Source organism: Scardinius erythrophthalmus (genome assembly GCF_964197995.2).
Source record: "Scardinius erythrophthalmus genome assembly, chromosome: 3".
Taxonomy (NCBI): Eukaryota; Metazoa; Chordata; class Actinopteri; order Cypriniformes; family Leuciscidae; genus Scardinius; species Scardinius erythrophthalmus.
The window spans coordinates 51,688,883-51,713,892 of NC_138223.1; the positions used below are offsets into that span (position 1 = coordinate 51,688,883).

Genomic DNA, 25,010 nt, shown 5'->3' on the forward strand with positions numbered 1-25,010 from the left:
TTTTATGACATGACTTTTATAGTCGCCTGTTTGGTTGCTCCTGTGGTTCTGATGGGAAGTCTGGTTCTTTTCCGCGAACCGGTTCTTTCAGACAGTTTGTGTCAATGAACCGGTTCAAAAAATCGGTTCACCAGTTCTTTATACGTGTCATCACGTAATTACGTGAATTCTATCATCCCGGCAGATAAATATACATTAAAATAAAGGCATTTGTAATCATAACTTCAGTTAAATAATAGTACTCATCGTCATAATCATCTTGGATAAGTTTCTTACATTTACGTTTTGAAAATGAACCCTGTAGTAGGCATAAGGCCATGTGCAAACGCGGATGTATTACATGTCTTAAAGATCTAAAGTGAATAAACTGGTCTTCATCATTTTTATTTTATTTGTAATTGAATAAACTTACATTTTGCCGAATTCGGCCCCTCATTCAAGTCCTTGGTTCACCCGTGCTCATGTATCAGCACAGCACATAGACAGTATATAAACACAGCATCAGTTGGCCAAAAGAAAGTTCGGTTCAGAGACGGTGCTATCACGCATGCGCAGTCTCTCCAGCTCGTCGGTTCTCCGTATCGAACGTGTCTGAAAGAAACGGTTCTCGGTTCTGTACTGGTGATCCGAGAACTGCTGCAACAACCAGTTCTTGACTCGAGAACCATAGCATAGGCCTTTGTGTGCTGAGCTGAGAACTTCTGAAACCTTACAATAGCCTACAGTCGACAAAACTAAAAAGTCAATGCATGTCTCCGGTATGTTAAAGGGTAACTAAACCCTAAACCAACTTTTTTTAGTTAATGATCTGTAAGAATGGGGCTTTATTAGTGCTGTTCATTGATTCGAGTAACTTTTTTGACATTTGGGTATAAAGTGTTTTAATTCTACAATATATGGTGTAAAAACGTCTGAGTGCTGCCCTCCTAAGGTTGAACGGTGGCTACTGCAGTTGAATTTTCCTATTGGATGTTGCGGTACTGCGTGACGTAAACGGTACTGCGTGACGTAAGCAGGTTCCAGCTCACCACGCCCTCCCTTGGTACGAGCTCACCACGCCCTTGGATGAGCTAGCGTAGATTTATCTGTATTTAGTACAGTGGTAGGTGTAGTGTTGCTAGTGGCAACAGCACTGCTGGACTGCATAGCTTTCCAGCAGACTTGGAAATTAGACGCCAGTGTTTGCATGCACTTGGCCTGGAAGATCGTGAGTGTGAAACCTGCATTTTACACGGAATTGCTTTTCCAACGCAATAGAGGTGGAAATGGGCTTCTCCACACAGCTCGCGCTGAAAAGCGACGCAGTGCCAAACGCTGCTCCTCCTGCATGGACTCGACCACCGCAGCGGCGTCTTGATGTGAGTGATCATATATATTTTAATCACAATTTATGGTTAGGCTAAAGTTAATCCTCTGGGGTCGACAAACGCGGCAGCGCATTTTGCTGGATTTTTTCACATAGCGGCAAAATATGAAAATGCCTACAGAGAGTGCGCGCTATTGACATCTACTCGATAAAAGTCATCAGATGCATGTACTTTACGTCGTCTTGCGACCCTGTGAGTCACTCTCCATTTTAGAGAGTATGACAGCGGTCTCAGGTGCACGCCCCCTCCCGCTCACGGTTCATCCCCTCTATCTCCGCTGGGGTCTGCCCACTTTTCTAGCATTTTTCAAATATTGCCAGTGGGTGGAGTCAGGCTCTGACCAGGGGTTTAGTTACCCTTTAAATATGTTATGTTTTGATTAACACATTATAAACATTTACTTTGCACCCTTAAAACATTGGCAAGAGTTTACGTCAAAAATGTAGGCCTATCAATTTACTTAGAAATTAAATTAGCTGTTCCTGAAAATAATGTTTTAGTATAATAATAAATGTTTAGTTTTACAATTGATTCATTGTGTTTCCAATCTTTAAAATAATACAGTGAAAAGACAGTATATGATAAACATGTTTCCAACATGTTTTATTTTGTTACACTTATTGATGTTCAATAAAATACTTAAGAAACATGCATTTCGTCCCTCTGAAAGAATTGCACGCATGCTCAGCTCATCAGCTCATCGGTTCTCAGTATGTCGAACATGTCCGAAATAAACAGTTCTCGGTTCTGTACTGGTGGTCCGAGATCTGCTGTACCTGTACGTTCGGTAGTGCGCGCATGCACAGTCTCAGCTGCTCGTGCTCATCACTTCTCTCAGCACAACATGTCCCAGCTCAGTAAACTGTTGGATTTACTGGAGTAAAATATACTCCGGGATATTGGTTTATTTTGAGTCGAAGGGACTGTCAGGACTCAGGCATGTCCGAAAGTGAGTAACTTTAGTAACTTGTGGATCAGCGCTGACGCAAGACGCAAACTTGTTTTGAACGATTCAGTCCGCTTTAGTGTTCTGGTTCGACCAGGTCACTAAAAAGAACCGGTTCAAAAGAACGATTCATTCACAAACTGGACATCACTATTCTGTGGTTCTGTATTTGAGTTTCAGAAGAAATGAAGGAATCTAGGAGTTATCTTTAATTCCCCATTGACATTTGACACTCATGTTCAAAACGTTGTTAAGACTTCTTTTTTTATATATCTCAGAGATATTGCAAAATTGCGCCCATGCTATTCTTTTCAGCTGCAGAAAAGCTAATTGCTTGGAATTGTTTAAACGCATTTAAAAACTTTGTTAGGTTTGGTTAGGAAAGGTAGGTTATTGTTGATTGTGGTAATCATTGCTGGTTTCTTGTTTATTTAATCCACCTATGCTTTTTTGTTTGATTTATTTTGTATTTTGTTTATTACTTTACTTGTATTGTCTTATATTGTGAGCGCTTTGAGAAGCTCCTTTAATGGCACTATAGAAAACAAAAGTTATTGTTATTATCGCCCGCGTTTTCTCTATCGCTCCGAGCGGAGGATTCTGTTTGAACTGTTTTCATTGTCGTGGAAGGAATAAGTTGAAACATAAATTGCTATATATCAGGGACTTTTTCTTATAGAAATGTTGTTGTTCCGAACAACAGCAAGATTGCGAGTGTAATTTTGTGCAGTAATCCTTATATTGATAATCTTATGTAGTTTGATCTATTTTTTTCTCTCTAGCAATATCTAAGTGTAATGGTCTTTAATATGTCTTATGCTGTTATTCTTGATTTATTGAATGACAGAAAAGTGTGGAGTTTTACACTAGAGCCTTTTTCTGCCTTTTATTGGAAACATCAATAAACCCACGGCCAAAAACATTAATAATCTCAATGAAGTAAGATTCATACATGATAAAAAAAAGCATAAAGAGAAACACACAACCTAGTGAAAACACAGTTTTACATAAATTCATTAACAGTTTACTTTCATTATCGCACATCCATCTATAAAAAGATTGCCTGATTTCTTCAGTCACACGTCATCATGGCACTCCTGTCAATCATTCAGGGCTCCTCCCACAAAGAGATGAATAAAGGCTGTAATATTTACTGTCTCCAAAACGCTACAGCCTCTTCTTGTTAGTCTGAATAAGAAAGAAAGAAAGAAAGTGAAAACAATATTGATATGTCAATAAAAGCATCAACAATATTTGTCAAGAGGAAAGGCTAATAGATTGGGTTTTGTCTCTATCTAGTGGGTATTCTTACTTGCTCGAAGATTTTCATACAGAGACGAGTCCAGTTCGGGTTTACAATCATCAAGTTGAGCAGCCTTTATGAATGAAGGCAAAGTAAAAACAGGAGTGTGTTATTAAAATTCCCATATTCTTAGTCAATATAGATATGTTCACACTGACATTGAGCGATTAATTCCTTTTTTCTAAAGGTGAAGAGAGTTTAGTCTTCTGTAGGAAACACTTACAACACTTACCGTTACATTCTCATACACAGGATCACTCAATTCAACATCATAAGCGTTGCGTCTGTCATGATCGGGTCTGGGATGATTCATCTTTGCCATAAAAAAAAAAAAAAAAAAAACAGATTAAAGAGAAAATAAATAATGTCTGCAAACACCTCACTAGATAAAGTCACTAATTAACTTTAAGTTACAAATGAATTAAGTAAAAACAAAATATTTTTTTCTCACCTGAGACTCCTGTGTGTCATTGCTCTTTTTCATCCACCTGGTTCTCCTTTAAAGACAGTGATTTGACACAATTACATCCAATCAGAACCATAGGCGGAGTTTGGGGGGAGGGGGGGAGGGAGGAGGGCTAGGGGGGCATGTTAATCTACATGCTAAATAAACAAAATGGACATTTGTCGTTTTTTTAATAAACCCACTAGTAAAAGTGTGGAATTCATCAATTCCACTGCTGCTACTGACACAGCAATCGAGGACGCATCTGAGAACAAAGCCGGCCTGGGATCCAGCAGCACCGCCACCGTGTCAGCGGAGTTACCCGCTCAACCTGCCGCATCTGGATCTGGATACGTTGACCTCTATAAGCTATTGAGTCGAAACAGCCCATACTTTCTTCTTTTCCTAAGCGCCTAATTAGAAATGTTAATGGTGCCTTCTCTACATTTTACTATCACAAGTTCCCATGGATGGAGTACTCAATTTCACTGGATTCGTTTTTTTTTTTTTCAAATATTGCAAGATCAGACGCAGACGAACTATTTACAAAAGTGGGAGCTCAGACCTGGAAAAAACTGTCAGAGAAGCTGACAAAACACGCTTTGTCACAGGTACATTTAAAGTCCAACTGAAATCAAAATTGACCCCATTTACTTTGTTAGCGCATATTACTAGTCTTGTGGTGAAAAATGAATCCGTGCAAGTTAATACACAGAAAAAAAATGTTGCCGTTGTAATCTTAAAAAAAAAAAAAAAAAAAAGTCTGAAAAGCTACTTCCGGCCTGGAATGGCGTTCCTTCTCTGATGATGTAGGTTTGACGGCTTGGGTTGGGAAACGCTTAACCACTCCTCTCAAACTGTTAGTCTGCTATAAGTGAGAGATGGATAGGAGGAGCACTAGAGTAAAACCCTGCCCTCTGTTCAATATTCTTTTTCACTGGGAAATACGTCACAACACTGGAGAAAAGTCGTTTTTCGCGGACTTTAAATAGCATGAAGATGTGGGAGAGCTACAAACAGGCTGGTGCATCGGGATCTGTGGCAGAGACTGCTGTCACACAGCCATCGAAGCACAGTAGAAAAACAGACAGTACCTGTACAAATCCGTTAATATTATAAAATTGTTTGCTAAATTAGGCCTCCCTTTCAGCGGACATCGTGAAGATACTGATGCAGAAGCAAGGGGGAATTATTTAAGCATATGTAATTTGTTTTCAAATTACGACCCTGATTTCGAATCCATGCAGTCCAAATATTTTAACTGCACAAGCCGAGACTTTCAGAATGAAATAATTGCATTGTGTGCAGAGCCAGAGACAATTTATATAAGAGACATGCCACTTCCTCAAACCCGTAACGGCAAAGATGGCGGTTGTATGCACATGTCCCGCCCCTCCCGCTGGAAAGCCAATCATCTGCTTTTAACAGTCAAGCCGGGAAACATTTAAACCTATCGTCTGGTTCCACTGACGCATGCACACAGTTGAGGTTTTGCGACAGCGAGTTGTTGTGTGCGCAAGATCAGTGACAGGGCGCATATTTAACTGAAAGAACCATATGGAAAGGACAAGCAGAGAGAGCCCCGGTCGCGCGCGCACACTCTCTCTCTCTTTCCGAAGCCAGGCGAAAGTGTAAACAAAACTTCACCGTCTCCAAATTAAGCGCTGTCTTGCTCTCTCTCCCGCACGCATATTAATCAAAATAAAACGACATGATGGTAAAAGGTCGGAAGACCAAAGTTTCATGTTGGAGCGTTCAGAGATTTTTTTCCCCTGAATTACTGTTGGGTGTGAACTGTGCTAAAATACGTTGCCTTATCTTCTCTGAAATGTGTTCCGCACATTCAGCTGACATAAAAATACTCTAAATAAACGAAAAAACCTATCCAGTGATGTAATGTTTTCTGTGTTGACACTAACCTTGTGGGATGTCCATGTCCTAACTGCTGGGATAATCACACAACCGTATGACACGTCCAATTCGCGAACTAATGATTCATTTGAACCGATTCATTTTAATGAATAGTTAAAACAACTGATCTATACAATACATTGTTATTACTGATAAAGTGCACACCTGCTTATATTTAAATAAAGGAGAACAATATTGACATTGAATATGCACAACACCGACATTCTGGATAGAGACGTAAATGAAGTTGGTGTCGTGAACCCCTGCGCATGCGTAGTAAAAGTATAACCTGTGGGGGAAAAGGCGTTTTAAACCTTATTTTGGGGCAAAGTCAAACTTTTTCAGCGATTTTTATCATAAAAACTGCATGTATAGAAACAGCAGTAAAATATGTCCCAGTGACCAGTGAAAGTGCAGTTCTGACTCTCTGCCCATTCATTTAGATAGGAGCCTGGTCTTGTTAGTCCGAAATAGCTGCCCGGAGGCGTTGCCAAGATGGCGGCCGAGTGGCACGACTTGCCTAAAAGGACTTTGGCAGAGCTTATTCGTGAAGAAATTTCCAAGAAAGTACACAAGACTGGTTTTCTTGCTGTTATTGCTGATGAAGCAAAGTCCTCAAAGAATGAGCAACTTTCTGTTTGCATTAGATACACAGCGGGACTTCAGATCAAGGAGCGATTTATTTGCTTTGTTGACTTCCAATTCTCGCGATGCTGCAGGGATTGTTTCTGGCATTAAAGAAGGATTGCAGTCGTGTGGGCTGAAAGACATTCCCATAATTGCTCAGGCATATGATGGAGCCTCTGTAATGTCGGGGCATTTGAGTGGAGTTGAGCAACGGATCAGAGAGGAATTCCCCTTTGCTGTGTATGTGCATTGCATAGCACATAAACTAAATCTTGTACTCGTTGAATCATGTACAGTGAACAGAGACATTAAAACGTGTCTAAATGTCATTGACAAACTATACTTCTTGTTTGCAGAGCCAAGCAACCATTGCAGATTTCTCATGATGCAGAAAACACTGGCTCTTAAACCAAAAGAGCTAGTACAGCACTGGATCTGGAACTGGATGGAATTGAGACTGGGTCTGTGGATGCCAAGTCTCCGCTTAATTATGTCCTTACTTGTTCTCGAGGAAGTTCTCAGAGTTGTACATGTAACACACATGTACATGCAAGGTGTAAGTACAACCATGGCTGATGCGGCCTCAGCAGTCAATAGTATGATAACACATCGCTGCAGAGAGGAGAGTTCATGGGAGGAAATGTGGAAGCAGGTGAAAACGTTTTGTGAGGATGTCGCTGGTTTTTGTGCAGAGAGTGCACCCCAAACTGCCGGAAAACGAAAAAGAACTTTGCGACAACCTCCCGGGCTTTCGCAGTACATAGTACCAACCATGATGAAAAGTGGGTCGCAATGGGGATCAGAATCACAGAGATTTAAATGTCATTTGTTTCTCCCTGTTTTAGACACTATGCTGGCTGCATTGGACAGCACACTATGCTGGCAATCGCGTCGCCGATCACCCTTAAAAAACTTCAAGATGAAGTACGGAAGGATAGATATCCAAACGTTTACCGTCTGCTGCAGCTTGCACTCACACTGCCAGTTGGCTCTGCTTCGTCAGAAAGAAGTTTCTCGGTTATGAGAAGAATCAGAAACTGGCTCCGATCTGCAATGGCTCAGGACAGATTCTCGAATCTTTCCCTACTGCATAGAGAACGACTTGACTGCAAATTTGTCCAAAGAGAAGATAGTGGACATCTATGCAACTCGGAAAAAGAGGCGGCTTCTTCTGCATTAGGTAAGATATGTTTTTAACGCTATTCTTTGTATAGCAGTCCTTGTTCATTGTAAATGTATTTTAAATGTAGATGGTATGCTATATGAAATATGGTAGCCCATATACAAAAAATCTGAGCTCGTGGTCCGCCGGTAGGTGCCCCCCCACGCACAAAAGTGAAACTCCGCCTATGATCAGAACCTATTTGATGATTAATACACAGATATGAGTTTAACCAATGATATTTCTCTATAGGACGTGGCACTACCATTTTGAATGTGATGCAATCTGGTCTATCTTCAGGATTTACTGCAGTAATGATGTGAGCTTCAGATTTCCTCATTCAATAACTAACTGAGTACACAGTAAATTCCCCAGTGTTAAATTAACACTGCTCAGAGCACATATGGTCCCACTCTACATGGTGTTAAAGTAACACTGAAGCAGTGTTAAAGTTAATGAGACAATTAAGTGATCAATTGAGTGATGATTGAGCATTATTGAAGACACCTGATGGTAACAAGCAGAATCACTTAAGGAGAAAATCACAAATTGTAAGCCTCCATTATGGTGATGGGTGTTTGCTTTAGTTGGGCTCTTGACCCTTACTGTATATTATTAACTTTAGACTTTGTTTGTCTGCTGTTATTGATTTATAACAGTCAAATGAACAAAGAAAAAGTGTGATCTAATAGTGTTGGTTATGTTTTGACATAATCATGCTGTGATCCGAAAATGAAATTTATTGAGATAGTTTGGTGTAACTTGTTAGCAGCAATTCTGTGATTTTACAGTATATGATTATCAGCATTTTTCTTATAATCCAATATATTTAATAAACATTGTTCTGATCAAAACACTTTCAAATGTATTAATTTAGAAACACAGACATCAGTAATCAGCCTGTGAATCTCAACAATGGTGACATAATCATGCTCCCATCATGTATTGCGGTATGAATAAACATAATCATGCTCCCATCATGCATTGCGGTATGAATAAATTATGATCTGAATTGTTTATGTAATTTACTTTTCCTAATTGAATATTCTGCTCGTCACCATTGTTGAGATGCATACACTGAATCGTGACGTCTGTGTGTGCCTAAAAGAAAGATTTTTTTTTTTTTTACTTTTAAGAAATCCTTTATATTATATCTAAAATCCTGGATTCTTATGCAGGATCACAGTTATGCTGTAACCAACAACATAAATCAAAAACAAAGTTCAAATGATGATTGTCATAACATAACCAACACCATCAGATCACTTTTTTTCTTTGTTCATCTGGCAGTTGTAAGTCAGATACAGCAATCAAACAAAAATTAAAGTTAATAATTTAAGGGTCAAGAGCCCAACTAAAGCAAACACCCATCACCATTACGGTGGCTTACTATTTGAGATTTTCTCCTTCAGTGATTCTGCTTGTTATCATCAGGTGTCTTCAATAATGCTCAATCATCACTCAATTAATCACTTAATTGTCTCATTAACTTTAACACTGCTTCAGTGTTACTTTAACACCATGTAGAGTGGGGCCATATGTGCTCTGAGCAGTGTTAATTTAACACTGGGGAATTTACTGTGTAGCTGTCAGTGTGGAAAGAAAGGATGAGAAATTTTGCCTTAGTTCACGTTCATCATGACGTCTCACTGAATTCACAACTTTCTAACTCAGTCATTCATTCACACACACACACACACACACACACACACACACACACACACACACACACACACACACACACACACACACACACACACACACACACACACACACACGAGAGAGTACGACAAACACACATCTTACCAAATCACTAACATCGTAATGATCACTGCAGCTCCACAAACCCCTCCAATGGATATGTATAATATCACCAGATGTCCTGCAACTGAGAAAAAAGGAATAAAACATCTGAACAGATTCATTTAAATCACTTTATAAATAGTAATGTAAGTATATGAGCCGCTCTACCTTTAACTGTGACAGTTACTGCGTCTGATCTCTGAGATCCATGTTGATTGTGAGCCTGACAGTAGAAGCGTCCACTCTGTAGTGCACTGAAACTCTGTCCAGATCCAACAGCTGAGGGTTCATTCTCCTTAAACCAGCTGAAGTTCAGAGCAGGAGGGTTTGAGTCACTGATGCAGTTCAGAGTCACTGAATCTCCCTCCACTATTTCACCAGATCCATTTGTCAACACTTTGATGTTCTTTGGAGGGTCTAAAAAGGTCCAAATTAAAATTCACAGTAAATATTACAAAAATATACATTTAGAAATTTTGAAAATATGTGCTGGTGATCATTAACTCACACATGATATTTAAAGTCACATTATCAGAGTATTTCTCTCCATGTTCATTGGTGGACTTGCACTTGTATTCTCCACTGTCATCAGAGCTGATCTTTGAGATGTTGAAGATTCTTCCAGATCCTACAAACGTTCCTGCTTTAAACCAGCTGATTTCTGCAGGAGGGTTTGAGTCACTGATGCAGTTCAGAGTCACTGAATCTCCCTCCACTATTACACCAGATGGACTGATGGACACTGAAGCATTCTTTGGAGGATCTAAAAAGGACAAAAAATAAAACCTTAAATCTTCTAATTCAAACACAATCTCCTAATTTAAAGAGAACAAATGAATCTGCACTCACACATGACATTGATCTGAACAGCAGGAGAGCTGTGAGTGTGTCCGTCTACAGCACAGCTATATCTGCCTGAATCCTCTCTTCTGACTGACTGCAGCAGGAGTTCATTGTTTCTGTCTCTTCTCTCAGTTAATGGCTGTGAGTTTCTGGACCAGATGAATGTTGCTCTGTCAGTCAGAGCGCAGCTGCTTTTACATCTCAGAGTGACTGAATCTCCCTCTGTCACTCTCTCAGGAGACTCCACCTGAAGATCTGAACACAACACACACATTATATCTAGTGCTGCTGTCATACACTGATTATTATTCAACATAATGCACAGAAGAAGAGATAAACCTCACCAAAGTCACCTGTGACATTAAGAGTCACTCCTGGAGCACCAGTCCATTTTTCTTTATCAGTGAGGAATCTGAAATAGTACATGTGTGAATCCTTCAGTGTCACATGACTCAGTCTGACGGTGCAGTTCTGCTGTTTATCTCCCAGATACTGAAGCCTCTGACTGTATTCAGGGTCATTAGACAGATCTGGATGCTCTTCGCCCTTTATAGACTTTTTGGTCCAGAACACTTTCATGATCTGATGTCCAGTAGGGTATGTATAGGTGCAGCTCATTATCACTGTTGAGTCCTTTAGTGCACAGATGTGTGAAGGACTGTAACTCACACCCCAATCAGCACTAGAAACCCCTGAAACCACTGAAACACAAAATTCATCCTGAACAATTTAGCAGCAGCTTGTGCATAAATTTATCTTGAGTGTTTCTGAAGTGTTGCATTGACTAACCATGAATCATGAGAAGAACGATTAGAGGAAGATGAGGAGCCATTCTGAGTGATGTCACTATCAACACCTACAACAAATATACAGTGGCTTATTTTTGAACTTTAAAGCAACAACATGGAACTTTTCCTCTGCGGTCGCCCTACAGGTTGGAAGCGGAATTGTCCATTACCGCTGTCGTAAAATGATTTACGGTTACTGTATATGAAGCATGCAGGTTTTTTTCATATGGGCAATGACAATATTATTAATCTTCCCCCTTTCATAATTTATACATGTTTAGTAGACTAAACATTTTAACTCAAACATTTGCGATTTGCATGTCGATTGCAATGCTCAAATCTGAACGAGAATGATAGCGATAGCATCCTAACCATCTAAAACTAACGCATGTTAGTGTTTACTAGCTACCAGATTGATAATTCGCTCATCTACTAGCTGATTCATGAAGATAAATAAATGGAGGACCAGATAGTTTCCGTAACGTAGCCAGGCAGACAACAGATTAGAAAAACTAAAGATAGTATGCAAGCAATTTACAGTTACTTACTAGTTCAACAGCATGACGGCCAAGTCAGCATCGGTCTGGTAACTCTCCTCCTCCATAAGCTAACGCCAGCGAGCAAACGCTCGACCAATATTGATCCTCGTCCTGACTTTCAGTTTATTACTCTCCCTTTTCCTCTTCCGACTCTACTCCGACAAACCTTGGACTTCTTACGTTTCGCTGCTGCTTCAGCCATGACGAAAACAGACGTAGGAAAACAAACGCGCTGGTTGGCCACATTTGAGGAAGTGGTGGGCAAAGTGACGTATGCCGTAAAGCAGTCGAATTTTGTAGTTCTTTTTGAGCTCTGGTTACTACCCGCACCCCGAAGTTACATAGTGCCAGTAAAAGCGATACAGACCCCGTCAGGCTCTGGCAGACGTCTCATTCAACCTATTGTAAGTCGATGTACTATCACAAGGGTCTTGGAAATATATTATGAAGGTTGAAAAGTTACATGTTGTTGCTTTAAGGGCCAGTTACATAAATATAGCCATTATGTTAAGACAGTGTCTTAAAGGGATACGTGTTGTGAAACAACATGACAACGGTTACTCCATGTGGAAACGGAATTATTGTGCCAGTCGATACGGGGGTTGTGTTGAGTGAGCCACGGGTGCCCTAAAACCACTGGTGCTAGTGGTGAGTCCATGAGTAATGTAACAACACTGACAGTCCATCCGGCCAGATGTTCTGAATTGGCGACTCCTGATTTGCAAGACACAGCTCGTTTCTTCTTGATTAAACAAAGAGCATTCTGTTTACGACCCCTTTGGGGCATGTTGACCAGCGAGGGCGCCGCTCGGGCGAGCCTCGCTAGCACATGACACATTTATAACAAGCCGAGCGTTGAGCAAAAGGGTCAACCTAGTCCCTTGATTCAAATCTCGCCAACTCACGGGACTCACATCCTGACCCCCCCCCCCCCAAAGGGTGGGGGAAAGGACAAGAGTTCACAAAAGCAGCCTGAATTCTGAATGACACACACACACACACACACATACATACACACACACACATTGCCATATATGGACTTCCACTAGTAAAATTTCATTTTACCAACTATAACAACTGTATAAAGAGTGTTCCGGGTGATTTGCATGTTCACCAGTGTGATATTAGAATAGTTGTGTTTTTGGATTACAGTAAGGTAATCTTAAAGTGCCTTTGTTCAACAAAAGAATGTATCTCTATGTTGCTATCTTTGTCAATATTCGTCCTTAGTATTGTTTTAATCTCCTTTGCAAGACGAAGGAGATTTTTGATAAGAGACTGTGATAAACGTTATGGTTCCATGCGTTTTAATTCCCTGAGCATAATATCATATTTTGCCCTCTCGTGATTCCACACGAGGGTCGGGCTGCATTAACACACAAAGAGAATCTTCCCGCTCGGAATGCTCTAAGATGATTCGTCCTCCACGAAAAGGAGGCGTACACGGGACACTGATAAAAAGTCCAAACCTTCAATTCTCGCTCTCTTCTCCCTCCTCCAAAACTTTGGAAACCCACGTCCGGACCGGCTTCGGCCTGCTTCTCTTCTCTTCTCTTCTCTTCTCTTCTCTTCTCTTCTCTTCTCTTCTCTTCTCTTCTCTTCTCTTCTCTTCTCTTTTATTTCTTTGTATGTTTTTCTATAGTCTAGTTTCGTTTTCCTATTCGCCTCTGTTCATTCACGAGCTGAATGAACTTAGCCTGAATCATTCCCGGGCAACTTCACCTCAAAGAAAGAGACTCGTTGAACCTCCCGCGCTCGCCCGGAAGACACAGCACGCGCACGCCTGACCCTGACACACGCAGACACACGCAGGACCCTGCCTTCCTTCCTCATACAAAGAGTATAACTTTTAATGTGATTTCTTTGTGGTCTCTCAAGGGTTACTGTCTGTGATTTTTGCCATAGCCTTTTTTTTGCCATAGCCATAGATTTTTGCTTTCACTTCCGATCTCATCTCTCATCCTTCTCTCTCTCTCTCATCCTCTCTCTCATCCTTTTATGTCATTCTATCTTTCTCTAATTCTGATCATTTTATTCTCTCTCTCACTGTTATTCGTTATCTTGTATTGTTTAACTGTATTTTATGTACATAGACATATAATCCGTGTGTATTGTGTAGTTTGATGTATTCCTTAGTTCAATGTATGAGTCCAATTATTAAATTCCATATGTCCTTGATTGACTCTGTTTTAATTGCCCATGTTACTAAGTCACTGAAATGTTCGATCTTAGCTATTTGCTTTATCTTGGTACGATTTAAGTAACCTAATTTTACAAACACAGAGAGTTGTTTTTTCAAGGCCTGGAAAAGATACTCTTTCTTTAAGAAGGATAATTTTCCTTGAGAGTTAAGTTAATCTTACGTTAAATGTTTGCTGGACAAACAGATTGTTTGATAGCTAAATCAATTCCATTAAAGTTATCCCATAACTTCGAGCTGAAATAAGACTTTTGATGTATTAATGACGAACCATAACCCGTTATGGTAATCATTCATATATCAATCTAGTTCAGCTGCGATAAATTAATGTAACTGTAATATGCAAAATATTAATCATTTTCATGATTAATTATTAAAATTCCCTATAGATCATTTGAGCTAATATTAATATTAATGTACAACCCATTGTTGCTAAAGTAAAAAGGAAATGATTTCAGTCTGATTGCCAGAAGTGATGAGTGTGAGGGGTTCAGTAGAGTGGGAGATCCTGGGGAGTTCTTGTCCATTGAGTGCGTTGACTGATATCTTGTGAGTGAGGGAAGTGATGGGAATCTGGAGTCTGAGTCCAAGTCCAAAGTCCATAAAATTACCATCTGCTCCCGAATCCAGCAGTGCTTGAGTGCGGTTGCCCATCTCAGTCTTACCGGGAGGAGGGTTGATGATGGTGATGAGGTCTTCTCGGCGGAGATCCCACCCGATAGTAGCATCATACTTACTACCGGGCTTGCTCTTTTACTGGACAGGAATAGAGAAAGTGGCCAGCCTTGCCACAGTACAAGCAGAGTCCTTGGGATCTTGTCACATGTCTGTCCTGTCTTGTGCTGCACATGGGTGTTTGTTGTTTTGTGCCATGTGCTCTCCTGTCTATTGTCTAGCCCCTCCCATCTTGTTATCTAATTATTGGTTAATTTGTCCCACCTGTCCTTCTCATTTCCCTCCTTTGTTTGTTCCCCTATTTAGCCTCCCTGTTTTTGTAGTCCTGTGCTGGTTCGTTGTCCGAGTTACCTGTTTCCTGGAGTCCTGAGTTTTTTTAGTTTGTACTTTGCCTGATTGTTTCTAATAAATCTCCTCTGCATTTGTATCCTCGTCTCTCGTTCACTGTTCCGTGACAGAACGAACCAGCCAAAGTATGTGGATACAGCGGAGTGAGATTTTTCCGCAGGGAGAGGGAGAAGGAGCTTCTATTTCCTTATTGGAATACTTCGCCAGATGCGCTCAAAGGACTTTGGAGCAGGAGAGGACCACGGCTGACGACAGTCAGCTGAAAGGAGAGACTTCACCGCTGATCCCGAAACAGAGGAGGAGAAGGAAGACTTCCTCCATGCCTGTTCCGGTGGTCCCAGTTCCGGTGATCCCGAGAACGGTGGTCCCAGTTCCGTTGATCCCGAGTCCGGTGGTCCCGGTTCCGGTGGTCCCAGTTTCGACGGTCCCAGTTCCGGTGGTCCCAGTTCCGGTGGTTCCAGTTCCGGTGGTCCCGAAATGGAGGAGGAGAAGGAAGACTTCCTCCATGCCTGTTCCTGTGGTCCCAGTTCCGGTGATCCCAAGTACGGTGGTCCCGAGTCCGGTGGTCCCAGTTCCGGTGGTCCCAGAACTCCCTATCATCAGTCCTGCCATGGCCAGGAGGGCCGTGCATCTCTTCTATGCTATAGCGGTACTGCATGCGTGGAGGAGACACAGCTCGTCTGCCCAGCCAGAGACTGTTCACGTCACGTCTGCCCAGCCAGAGACTGTTCACGTCACGTCTGCCCAGCCAGAGACTGTTCACGTCACGTCTGCCCAGTCAGAGACTGTTCACGTCACGTCTGCCCAGCCTGTGTCTTCGGACAAGATGGCCGCTGACACGTTATTGGATTATTTTTCTATGCTATCCAAGATCCTAGAGATTACCAGGAGTGTTCAGGTCACGTCTGCCGATCCAGAGTCTGTTCACGTCACGTCTGCCGAGCCTGTGTCTTCGGACAAGATGGCCGCCGCCAAGAGTGTTCACGTCATGTCTGCCCAGCAAGAGACTATTCACGTCACATCTGCTGAGCCTGTGTCTTCGGACAAGATGGCCGCCACAGAGACTGTTCACGTCACGTCTGCCGAGCCTGTGTCTTCGGACAAGATGGCCGCCGCCGAGAGTGTTCCCGTCACGTCTGCCGAGCCTGTGTCTTCAGACAAGATGGCCGCCGCCGCGAGTGTTCACGTCACGTCTGCCGAGCCTGTGTCCCCTGACAAGATGGCCGCCGCCGAGAGTGTTCATGTCACATCTGCCGAGCTTGTGTCCCCTGACAAGATGGCCGCCGTCGAGCCTGTGCCGGTGGTGTCTGTTCCTGTGCCGGTGGTGTCTGTTCCTGTTCCTGAGCCGGTGGTGTCTGTTCCTGTTCCTGAGCCGGTGGTGTCTGTTCCTGTTCCTGAGCCGGTGGTGTCTGTTCCTGAGCCTGAGCCGGTGGTGTCTGTTCCTGAGCCGGTGGTGTCTGTTCCTGAGCCTGAGCCGGTGGTGTCTGTTCCTGTTCCTGAGCTGGTGGTGTCTGTTCCTGAGCCTGAGCCGGTGGTGTCTGTTCCTGAGCCGGTGGTGTCTGTTCCTGTTCCTGAGCTGGTGGTGTCTGTTCCTGAGCCGGTGGTGTCTGTTTCTGTTCCTGAGCCGGAGCCAGTGTCTGTTCCTGAGCCGGAGCCAGTGTCTGTTCCTGAGCCTGAGCCGGTGGTGTCTGTTCCTGAGCCGGTGGTGTCTGTTCCTGAGCCGTTGGTGTCTGTTCCTGAGCCTGAGCCGTTGGTGTCTGTTCCTGAGCCGGTGGTGTCTGTTCCTGAGCCTGAGCCGGTGGTGTCTGTTCCTGAGCCGGTGGTGTCTGTTCCTGTTCCTGAGCCGGTGGTGTCTGTTCCTGAGCCGGTGGTGTCTGTTCCTGTTCCTGAGCCGGAGCCAGTGCCTGTTCCTGAGTCGGAGCCAGTGCCTGTTCCTGAGTCGGAGCCAGTGCCTGTTCCTGAGCCGGAGCCAGTGCCTGTTCCTGAGCCGGAGCCAGTGTCTGTTCCTGAGCCAGTGTCTGTTCCTGAGCCCGTGTCTGTTCCTGAGCCGGAGCCAGTGTCTGTTCCTGAGCCGGAGCCAGTGTCTGTTCCTGAGCCGGAGCCAGTGTCTGTTCCTCAGCCGGAGCCAGTGTCTGTTCCTGGGCCCTGTCCGCCCGAGCGGTCCTCTCCGCCCTGGCCGCCCGAGGGGTCTTCTCTGCCCTGGCCGCCCGATGGACTGTCTGCTCCGCCCTGGCCGCCCGAGGGGTCGTCTCCGCCCTGGCCGCCCGATGGACTGTCCGCTCCGCCCTGGCCGCCCGAGGGGTCGTCTCCGCCCTGGCCGCCCGATGGACTGTCCGCTCCGCCCTGGCCGCCCGAGGGGTCGTCTCCGCCCTGGCCGCCCGATGGACTGTCTGCTCCGCCCTGGCCGCCCGAGGGGTCGTCTCTGCCCTGGCCGCCCGATGGACTGTTGGCTCCGCCCTGGCCGCCCGTTGGACTGTCTGCTCCGCTCTGGCCGCCTGATGGACTGTTTCTGCCCTGGTCTGTCCCTCCCGTCCCGCCCTGGTCTGTCCCTCCCGTCCCGCCCTGGTCTGTCCCTCCCGTCCCTAGTGGAGCATCTGGTAGCCGCTCCTTAAGGAGGGGGTAATGTCACATGTCTGTCCTGTCTTGTGCTGCACATGGGTGTTTGTTGTTTTGTGCCATGTGCTCTCCTGTCTATTGTCTAGCCCCTCCCATCTTGTTATCTAATTATTGGTTAATTTGTCCCACCTGTCCTTCTCGTTTCCCTCCTTTGTTTGTTCCCCTATTTAGCCTCCCTGTGTTTGTAGTCCTGTGCTGGTTCCTTGTCCGAGTTACCTGTTTCCTGGAGTCCTGAGTTTTTTTAGTTTGTACCTTGTCTGATTGTCTCTAATAAATCTCCTCTGCAATTGTATCCTCGTCTCTCATTCACTGTTCCGTGACAGATCTCCGCCTTTCCCTCTCCTCCGGGGAAAGCCGAGCTCTCCCTACCTGCATGGGCTCATGATCGGAAACTGGGCTGACCGCGCTCCTGCCGCTGGCCCGTGGGTCCTCTGTATGGTTCTGGCGACGCATTGCCCTCAACGCGAGCTCCACCAGGCCATCCAGTGTCTTGGGAAGGTCCAGGATGTAAATCTCCTTTAGAACGCGGTCAGCCAGCCCATGCAGGAACATGTCCCACTGCGCCTCCTCGTTCCATTGGCACTCTGCAGCCAGGGTGCGGAACTGGATTGAATAGTCCGACACCGAACCATCACCTTGGCGTAGATCAGCGAGTAATCTGGCCGCCTCCTTACCCACTACCGCTCGATCAAAGACTCTTCTCATCTCTGTGGAGAGTGCCTGGAACGAGGCGCAGCAGGTGTTTAGGTTCTCCCACACCGCCGTTCCCCAGAGAGTCAACACAAACGCCACTTTAGACTGTTCAGTGCTGAAGGTTCGTGGCTGCAATGCGAAATGCATGGAACATGCTGTGAGAAAAGCTCTACAATACTCAGAATCACCTGAATACTTCTCTGGTGTGGGCAGACGAGGTTCCGGCTGATTCTCTTGCGGAGGTGGGGGGGGGGTGGCTGAACGGGCGGTGTGGGCGGCGCAGTGGGAACACGAAGAAGTTGTAGCTGTTGGGTGAGCTCGGACACCTGCGTCACGAGTGCTTGAACCGCGTGACCTGTGTTAGCGATCTCTTCTCCCTGTTGATCCATTCTTGTGACACTGTGCGCGAGAAAGTCATTCAAACTGGCCACACTTGCTGTATCCATGATTGGTCAGATCGTTCTGTTGTGAAACAGAGACGGATACAATTGCAAGTAAAAGGGATCTTTATTTGAGCTGGTCAGATGAACACAGGTCGGGGAAACAAACACTCAGGTGGAGATGTGACGCAGGGACTTCAATGGGCAACCCAGAGATGGCGTGCGGTGATCGACGTGCTCAGGAACCAGGAACAATAAACAATCCAGACAGCGTGAACACAAACGACGAGGGTCCACGAAGACAGGAATCCACACGAGGAGATGAGAGCAAAACACAGGAACAGGACACGACACCGGGGAAGCCACAACGATCTGACAACATGAGATGGGAATACTGCACATATAAAGGGAACGGGGATTGAACACAGCTGGCGACAATAATCAACACAATGAGTAACCACACCCACACACAGACACACACATAAGAAATGAGACAGCCGATTCATGAACCGTGACAATACTCCACTTTAAAATGAAAATTCTGTCATCATATACTCACCCTTATGTTGTTTCAATCCTTTATGAATTTCTTTCTTCTGCTGAACAGAAAGGAAGATATTTAGAAGAATATCAGTAACCAGACAGTTTCTGGTCTCATTGACTTCCATAGTGTATTTTTTTTCTACTATGGAAGTCAATGAGACTAGAAACTGTCTGGTTACTGACATTCTTCTAAATATCCTACTTTCTGTTCAGCAGAAGAAAGAAATTCAAACAGGTTTGAAACAACATGAGGGTGAGTATATGATGACAGAATTTTCATTTTAAAGTTGAGTGTCCCTTTAAGATCTAGTATGATAGATCAGATCAGTCAGTCACACTTTTCGGTATCAGATTAGTGCAATGTACGTTTTTATGTAACTGACAGTTATTTGTGCGGTTTTTGAACAGAGAAGTTATGAACAGTTTTAAAGAAGAAAATGTGATGACTAGCTTGTAAGACTAGTCTTAGCGGCTTATGCAACTGGCCAGAAGTCTTGTCGTTTCTGTCTCATTGTTACACATTAAGTTTTTCACATTCTCATTGCATTAGATGTTTCATCAAATATATTATTCAGTATATATGTCTGTGGCGAGGGCGGTGTGGTTCAGTGAAGTCTGCAGCGGGATAGAGAGACTGGGGATGAGCGGTGAGTAAGTAGGTCAAGTGCAAAACTACAAACATCTGTGTCTTGTTGCAGTGATTGGAATGGAGAAACAGATAAAAGCCACTGGGAAACTGGGAGATTCTGAGAGAAAGTGGACTGAGGACTTGTGCGCTGTATCTGTGCCAAAACGCAAGAAAGGAAGAAGAAACACCGCTGTCGTCATGCAATCCTCGTTACTCCAAGCCCTCGTCCAGGCCCAAAGTGAGCTCTTCCGGAGCTGGGTAAACCGGGAGGTTTGGGTTTAGAAGTGCCCGTACAGAACCTCCTGATTTACGATGATCTGAAACGAGCCACTCTGCAACAGTTTGGCCTCAATCCGCCAGCAGTTCCGGTCGATGCAATTGGGCGAGAGTGGCCGATGATGTCTCAGCAGACCTGGGACAGCTGCCGCAGATGGCTGTTGGCCGGGGGAAAGCGACGTCGAGCAGATCCAAGCAGCCAGGATCCATAACACTGTAAAGAGGTTCCACTGGAGGCAAGTTGAGAGATGAGAACCCAAGTGCAGTTTTTTATAAACAAAACCAAACATGAAACAAAAACATGGCGTGGCATGAAAACTCAAAAGAAGACATGATCATGAACAGGACTCACAACAGTAGTTACAGGAGACAATACTTGACCAAGACACATGGCAAACATGAGGGCTTAAATACACACAAGACTAATGACTAGACAAGGGACACCTGTGAACAATGAAACAATTAACCAATGACAACATGACACATCAGACAAGGGAACACATGGCAGGATCACATGACTTACAAGGGATCACATGACAGACAAGGAATCAAGGAAAACGTGAACAAACCCAAAAACAAAACCGTGACAATCACCCTGTAGGCCAAAACTGGCCACCCCCTGAAGCTAAGCTGGATTGAGTCTGGTCAGTACCTGGATGGGAGACCACCTGGGAAAACTAGGTTGCTGCTGGAAGAGGTGTTAGTGTGGCCAGCAGGGGGTGCTCACCCTGTGGCCTGTGTGGGTCCTAACGCTCCAGTATAGTGATGGGGACACTATAATGTCAAAGAGCACCGTCCATTAGATGAGACATTAAACCGAGGTCCTGACTCTGTAGTCATTAAAAATCCCAGGGGTTTAACCCCAGCATCCTGGCCAAATTAGTCCATTGGCCTCAATCCATCATCATGGCCTCCTAATCATCCCCATATATACTCATTGGCTTCATCACTGTCTCCTCTCCATCAATAAGCTGGTGTGTTGTGGGCGTTCTGGCGCAATATGGCTGCCGTCACATCGTCCAGGTGGATGCTGCACAATGTTAGTCTTTTAGAGTCATATAGGCCTAAGGATCTCTATTTGTTCTGTGTTTTCTTTCTAATCAGTTAGGCTATGTTTAGCCTATATGTTATTTATATGGATTAAAATGACTGAGGCTGAGAGTTGGTCCTCCAACTGCACTTTATACTTCCCGAGAAAGCATAAGTTATGTTATGTTGTGTTGTAACAGTTTTGTGTTGTGAACCTCTTGAATTAAAAGAGAATAAAATAATGGCAACAACAAGAAAAGAACAAATGTGCTGTGTGTTGTGTCTAATATGAATAGGCCCAAGCTATTCCCAGATATTGCCAGATAATCACTTTACCTCTACCATACTTTTAACAGACTTGGATCGTTTGTGATTCTGTCTGTCATCCTTTCTTGCATTGTCTTGAGCCTTCACTTTGCCAAATATATGCTATATTGTTAGTAGCCTGGATAGCCCACAGTCATTATGCTACATCATATCGCCTTCTACTGGATGTAAAATGTTCGGTAGTACATTTTGTCATTTTAGAATGTTAAATTCTACTTCTGTAGTTATTTTGGTGAAAGTAACTCAAAAGTAATACAGGAGTATTGTAACGCATTACAATTCTGAGACAGTCATATTGTAAGGTAAATAATTACTTTTAAACAACAGTAACAAGTGACCTATAATGTATTACAGTTTGGAAGTAACTTGCACAACACTGATCTTGACTATAGCTGCGCAACAGTCATTTTCACACTGCGTGAGAACGGACTGTCCAACTTCTGTCCCTGCCACCTTTTGATTGACAGCAGCTTTCATTATATAGTCAGCTTGTATTACACAGTTATATTTTGTAAAAGATTCAAGTTGATTTTTATCGACTTGTTTGTCACCAACATACAACAAACTGCTAGAGAAAACATTTTTGTGCAATTAGACTTTTTGATTTTAAACCATATAGTTACTGAGACACAGCCCTGTGACAACTAGCCCCAACTAATCTCCCATAAATCCCCCACACTTAAGATTTTTAACAGAACAGTTATAAAATCATGCTCTTACCCGTTTCACCAACACCAGTGACCAGTGACAGCACTACAAATGATCAGGATTAAACCAGTTTATGCGTTTTCACACTCTGAATGACACGTGATTAACACACTATATTTTCACATGATCTTATGACACCTCAACTAGTGCAGATTAAGCAGAGGAAGAGTTTAACATTTTAACAACATTAGACTAAAGGCATAAAAGTTAAGCCAAGAGAAACTTTACGTCAGTGCATAAAGATGCTCATGTAATAATGTTTTCAAACTTGGGAATATCTATTTTCAATAAGTTGCATATAGATAGTAATGACAAGGAACCTGTTCTTAAGAAACAGAGAAAATAATTGCTTGAATAACTTTATTTTAATTTGCATACGCAAACCAACTATCCTAGCTTGTAAAACACTGGAAGGCATTGCAGTAGCAGTGACGTCAAAACACACTCACGTCGCTAGCATTGCCAACTGGGCACTTGATAAACCTCCAATTTACTGATTAATAGCAGTCTGGAAGTTAAATAAATAACTTTAAACACGCTGATGAAGCAGAATTGATTCATCTGGATGTTTTTATCATGATAACTGTTTCGTTTTTTAATGTGTCAGTTTCCTTGTCCTTCTTGAATGCATCATGTCTCTAAACATGGTTAAATACTGTTTCCTCTTTTGTAGGTGAGAAAACCAAATGCATGAACCTTTGACATCAGCATCACAGTGTTGATCACATGACTTTCATTAAGCGATGGAGAGACGCTGAGGGACGTCACACCGAACAGGAAGAGGAAGAGGAAATCAGTCCTGTCAGAGTAACGCTTGAGGCCTTTTCACATACCAAATATTTCAGCTCTAGTAATGGAAGTCCTGACTTCTAAATAAAAGATCCAAATTGGGAATTGTCTGGACAAACCTGAAATAAACACTTTTATGAGCATCAGAAACAACATTTATGGATCTTTATGAATCATGTAAAAAGAAATGAGTGGGACTTGTTGATTGGATTGTGAAAAGTTGCAAGGACCCATGGGTACTGGTGTTGACACTAGTAATTTATTGAATAAAGATGACTTCCAAATGTTAAATATTTAAAGTGAATTTAATATTTAAACAGTTGTATTTCTACACAGAGCTTAAAAATGTTTAAGTGACACAAATAACAACAAAAACAAATAAACAATTAGCTTTACCTATAAGCAAGTATAATCAACCAAGTCACAATGCATAAAGCAACAATATATTTCCATGAAGACATTATTTGCTGGCCACAAGCCTTTAATTTCCACTTGAATCCATTGTCATTTTTTCCTGATTCTTTTCAAAACACTCCTGTCAGGCTCCACCAGTTGTCCAGTTACATGAAGACTGTAATGTTTTGGTGTGTGCCATCGTCTACTACAGCATATTCCTGTTAGTCTGAGACAAAAAATGAGACAAAAATGAGATCCATTTATCAAGTTTAACCATTTTGAAATGATTTAACTGCACACTAATAATCATCCTGCACTGGTGTGAAGATAAGAGATTACCTGAAAGTAAGATGACCCTGATTATAAGACCCCCCTTTTTCAAGATGTACCTTTTGGAAAAAGGTAGCCTGGGAAAACCCAGACAACTTCCGGCAAATTCAGATTTGCTCGAGAAGTACTCTGGCAAAGAGCTCATTCAAACCCATTTCCATGGCCGAGAAATCGCGGCACCAATCAGAAACGTTGAGGCGGGCTTTACACAATCATGATTGCTCTGATTGGTTTTAGGTCTATATAATTGCGCCCACTAGAGGCATTTGAGCGACGTCCGTTCAACTTTTAAATGCATTATTATATTCAAATTGCAAACACATGAGGACAGTCTCCATGAAAGACCCACTGGCAGATGAACGCGCTACTACATTTCTCTCCAAAACGGTAGGAAATTAGATTTAATAGAGGATTTTAACTGTGACACGATGATTGACAGGGCAGTTTAAGTGACAGGATGCACACGACAGATCCGTCCGATAAAGATGACGAAGTAGTATGTCCCAAAGCGTGCCTACTTTTTTGCTACACATTCAAAAGTAAATACCTTTTCTTCACAAAAAGAGTACATACTTTTATGGCATAGTGTAAAATGGCTTTACATGATGACGATCACTCTGATTGAGCGACGTCCGTTGGTGACGCTCCTTTGGAAATAATTTGTCTATGGAGCTTTGCCAGACCATAACTCAGTTACTACTGAGAATGGTCTGGTTTTAACCAGGCTAGGAAAAAGGGTCTTTTGAGGGCCAAATCTTGTTTTTTATAAAGAAAGTAATTTTATTTGAAAATAATTTTCATATTGCATATTTTTCATATTATAAAGATCATAAAACACAGGTGTTTGATCTGCATTACCTATCTGATCCAGGCGATATGATTTTTTTTATAGCGCTGAAAAGACAGCAGCTTCTCCCTGAAGTCAGAGGGCATGCACAGGGCATGTAAGTGTGTCATTATGTACAGTAGCCAAAATAAGAAATGAGGGGCTTCGCTCGTGGGTATGGTTCAGCTCTTTGGCAATATCCAGTGGATGACGGCTCTGGTTATGGGAATCATTTCTCCCCTCGGTCACACACCGACACACTCGCCCGCCAATCTCCCCCAAGCGGCCGCCTTTAGGACTGCAGTACGATTTTCTTTGACTCGTCCTTTTGGGCTCGCCATCTTCTAACAATGTCATGTCATTACACTTTGACACACCATATTGCATGGCTCCTAAATGGGAGTTGTTTGATGACTCCGCTGTGTTTATCTTTCCTGGCGAGAACACTCGTTTTACACATATTTGGCGCTCCCTGTTGTTGTGGGTGTATTATTGACATGTAAAAGTGTAGT

General features: G+C 43.1%; 1 protein-coding gene across 1 annotated transcript; it reads right to left on the reverse strand.

Moving 5' to 3' along the window:
* Positions 1-2,793: 2,793 nt before the first annotated feature.
* Positions 2,794-22,208, reverse strand: LOC308688270 (B-cell receptor CD22-like). Its single transcript, XM_081361231.1, has 10 exons — positions 22,170-22,208; positions 10,752-11,108; positions 10,414-10,662; positions 10,073-10,327; positions 9,733-9,981; positions 9,568-9,649; positions 4,068-4,113; positions 3,849-3,929; positions 3,626-3,689; positions 2,794-3,501 (listed from the first exon to the last, which is right to left on the reverse strand). The coding sequence occupies exons 2-10, from the start codon at positions 11,023-11,025 to the stop codon at positions 3,497-3,499; spliced, it is 1,305 nt and encodes a 434-aa protein (XP_081217357.1). The 5' UTR covers positions 11,026-11,108; positions 22,170-22,208; the 3' UTR covers positions 2,794-3,496.
* Positions 22,209-25,010: the final 2,802 nt, after the last annotated feature.

Coding starts and splice junctions, on each gene's coding strand:
- LOC308688270 (XM_081361231.1), bottom strand. CDS start 11,025: ATGAGCTGCACCTATACATACCCTACTGGACATCAGATCATGAAAGTG. Junction 9,982..10,072: donor TGTGACTTTAAATATCATGT/GTGAGTTAATGA, acceptor GGACCTTTTTAG/ACCCTCCAAAGAACATCAAA. Junction 3,930..4,067: donor ATGACACACAGGAGTCTCAG/GTGAGAAAAAAA, acceptor TTTATGGCAAAG/ATGAATCATCCCAGACCCGA.